Genomic DNA, 3,056 nt, shown 5'->3' with positions numbered 1-3,056 from the left:
AGTTGCAGTTGTCTCTCGTCTCGCCCAAAAGATTGTGTAGCTGCAAAGGAAGATTTGTCTTTGTATACGTTAGTGTTTTGTGTCAAAAGGTCGATTAAGGAGAAACCCAGAAAAAGTTTATTCTCGCGGGCTGAAGATCCTCGCTAGCATTGGATATAGACAATTTTAGAAGTAGGATTAAATACATAGGTCAGCGAAATAGCAATTTTTTGGTAGAGAAATTATTTATTTATTAAGTTTCGTATTTATTTAGGCGAATAAGTGTGAGGAGTGTTTATTTATTTATTTAGATTTAAAACTATTTATTTATTTAAAACATATATGTGATTTACTCGCATATTTATTTATTGGGCTGTTTATTTATTTATTTTCTCGTCGTCCTTCGGTGGTTTATGTTTTTTAGGATAGTTTAGATAGTTGAGAAGGCTTCAGTATATACAATTAAGTGGCCGTGTTTAGGTATATTTAGGCGAAGTAGGAACTGAAGTAAAGAGAGATTGGTGTATGAGTGATCCGGCGGAATTCAAAGGGTCAGGGAAAACGAGGCGAAGTCCGGAGGGTCAGAGAAGGTTCCAGCCATACAGGATGCCGACTACTAGGTCCCAGGACGGGAAAACCGGCACAAGACCAGAAAGGGCGGCGATGGGACTGGAAGATCCGGAAGAGGGGGCTGTAGGAGGCCACCCACAAAGTCACATAGACCTCGAGATACCCAGCGAACTAAGATCGGCCGTAAACGTGGCGATAGCTCAGGCTCAGGAGACGTATCGAGCATCGTTTGGCCAACAGATGGAAGCGCTCAGAGCCTCGATCCAGGCGGATATGCTCGAGTTCATGAAGGGGATAAACGCGGTAGTCGGCTCGCTGAAAGCGGAGCAGACACTCAGCGACGCGGACAAAAGAAATAGAGGATCACACAACACCAGTCTGGGCGGAGGTCCGCAGGAGATACCCGCGAACCAACAGGCACAACCGACACACTTGTTCGTGGACAACCGGACGTTGGAAGCCGAACAGCGACCGAATATGGAGCAGAGACCCGTTGAGGACTGGCTGTTCAACGTAAGGGGCCCGGGAGCACAGACAAATGTGAATAGGAGGCGTCCCAGTTACGGAAAGGCCAGGCAGGAGCCGGTGCAAATAAGGAGATGGGGACTGAGCTTTGACGGCGATCCGAAGGGGATGCCAGTATCGGAGTTCATATTCCGAGTGGAACATCTACAGACAGTGTACCAAGTAGCATCTGCTGAAGTATTGAAAGCTTTCCACACTCTGGTTACGGGCCATGCTAGAGACTGGTACTGGATGTATGTACGGACCGCAGGAGTGCCGGACTGGCCTAGTCTGAGATATGGACTCCAACAACAGTTTCAAGTGCGGAAGACGGAGTTCGAGCGGGAGCAGGAGCTCAGAGAACGACGGCAGCGACACGGGGAGTCGACAGACCAGTACATCCAGGAGATGCTGTTGTTGAAGTCGAGATTNATATTCCGAGTGGAACATCTACAGACAGTGTACCAAGTAGCATGGGCTGAAGTATTGAAAGCTTTCCACACTCTGGTTACGGGCCATGCTAGAGACTGGTACTGGATGTATGTACGGACCGCAGGAGTGCCGGACTGGCCTAGTCTGAGATATGGACTCCAACAACAGTTTCAAGTGCGGAAGACGGAGTTCGAGCGGGAGCAGGAGCTCAGAGAACGACGGCAGCGACACGGGGAGTCGACAGACCAGTACATCCAGGAGATGCTGTTGTTGAAGTCGAGATTGGTGAATCCATTTTCGGACTACGAGCTGATTAAGATCATCAAGATAAATGTCAGGGACTCCATCTCGAGGGTGATTTACCCGATGCAGATTCCGAACCTGCAGAAACTGCGGGAAGAGTGTGCCGAGGCCGAGAAGCTGCTGGCGACCCGATGGGCAAGGATTGGTCCAGACTATGGGGGGAAGATCCCAAAGTGCATGAGGTGGAGGCGGCAAATCACGAGCCGGAGGAGCGGACAGAGGCACTAGAGGCCGTCTATAGGACGAAGGATCCGGGAGGTGACAGGGCACAATTGAAGTGTTGGAATTGTGCGCAGCCAGGACACACCTATTTTGAGTTTGAGTCAGAAGTGCGGAACATATTCTGCTACAAGTGTGGGTCTGCCGGAGTAATCCTCCCTAAATGTCCGAAATGTCGTCCGGGAAACTGGAGAAGGAGCACGATGCAACTGGAGGAGTCGCGTTCCACGAGCAACCAATAGTTCTGCCCTCCAACAACACAGTAGAATTACATACAGAGGACATACCTAAAATTAAGGATAATTATATACATAACGCAATATATAAAATAAACCAAGCGGTGTTACCTGAGGCGAGATGGTCCGAGCGTAAGCCGTTACAGGAAAGACGACAGCGATATAACCAGGCCAGAAGAAGAATACTGGGGGGCCAGGTGGCGGAAATAATCCTAACGAGGTAGACTAGAGCAAAGAGGGCTCGGAACCGGTTCCAGATACGCCAGAGGAAACGACGAGGCGTGTGTGCAGCAATCCGTTCTGCATTAAGCCGGGACGAGAGGCCGTTTGCGCACGTGAGACTGGGCCCGAAGACGCTGATGGGACTGCTCGATACGGGGGCATCAGTGAGCCTGCTGGGAAGAGGGGGATTAGAGATCATTGAGGAATTGAAGCTTAAGCTAAAAGACGTGAAAACAATATCGGTACAAACTGCGGGCGGCACACCTCATCAGATCCTAGGCCATGTGACGGTAGTGATGGCATACAAAGGCCAGAAGCACCCGATAGAGTTATTCTTGTGTCCGTCATTGAAGCAATCACTGTATCTGGGGGTCGATTTCTGGCGAAAGAGATCGAGGCAGAGCTGCTGACGAGAAGTAGGCCGACTGAACCTCATAATTTAACCCAGTCGCAGCAAGTACGCATGGAACAGGTGAAAGACAAATTTCGGTGCTTTGACAAGCACGGGATGGGAGGGACTCGCAATGGTCAAAGAAACACCGACTGACCCCGCCGAGGAGAGTGCCAACGTAGACGCGTGTAAGAAAAATT

The 3,056-nt window shown here is 49.8% G+C and overlaps 1 protein-coding gene across 5 annotated transcripts; it reads right to left on the bottom strand.

Moving 5' to 3' along the window:
* Positions 1–1,858: 1,858 nt before the first annotated feature.
* On the bottom strand, positions 1,859–2,848 carry LOC117591579. Of its 5 annotated transcripts, none has more exons than XM_034284898.1 (3): positions 2,712–2,848; positions 2,355–2,635; positions 1,859–2,294 (listed from the first exon to the last, which is right to left on the bottom strand). In XM_034284898.1, exons 1-3 carry the CDS (start codon positions 2,732–2,734, stop codon positions 2,167–2,169), a joined length of 432 nt encoding a protein of 143 aa, XP_034140789.1. In that variant the 5' UTR covers positions 2,735–2,848; the 3' UTR covers positions 1,859–2,166. The 5 variants fall into 5 exon arrangements, with proteins under 5 accessions (XP_034140789.1, XP_034140787.1, XP_034140790.1 ...); XM_034284896.1 differs by having other exon boundaries at positions 2,355–2,638; positions 2,716–2,848; XM_034284899.1 differs by having other exon boundaries at positions 2,355–2,638; positions 2,730–2,848.
* Positions 2,849–3,056: the final 208 nt, after the last annotated feature.

The sequence above is a fragment of the Drosophila guanche genome, unplaced genomic scaffold (genome assembly GCF_900245975.1).
Source record: "Drosophila guanche unplaced genomic scaffold, DGUA_6, whole genome shotgun sequence".
Lineage (NCBI taxonomy): Eukaryota > Metazoa > Arthropoda > Insecta > Diptera > Drosophilidae > Drosophila > Drosophila guanche.
The sequence above is the reverse complement of the archived record's forward strand: the minus strand, read 5'-3'. Positions and strand labels throughout refer to the sequence as shown.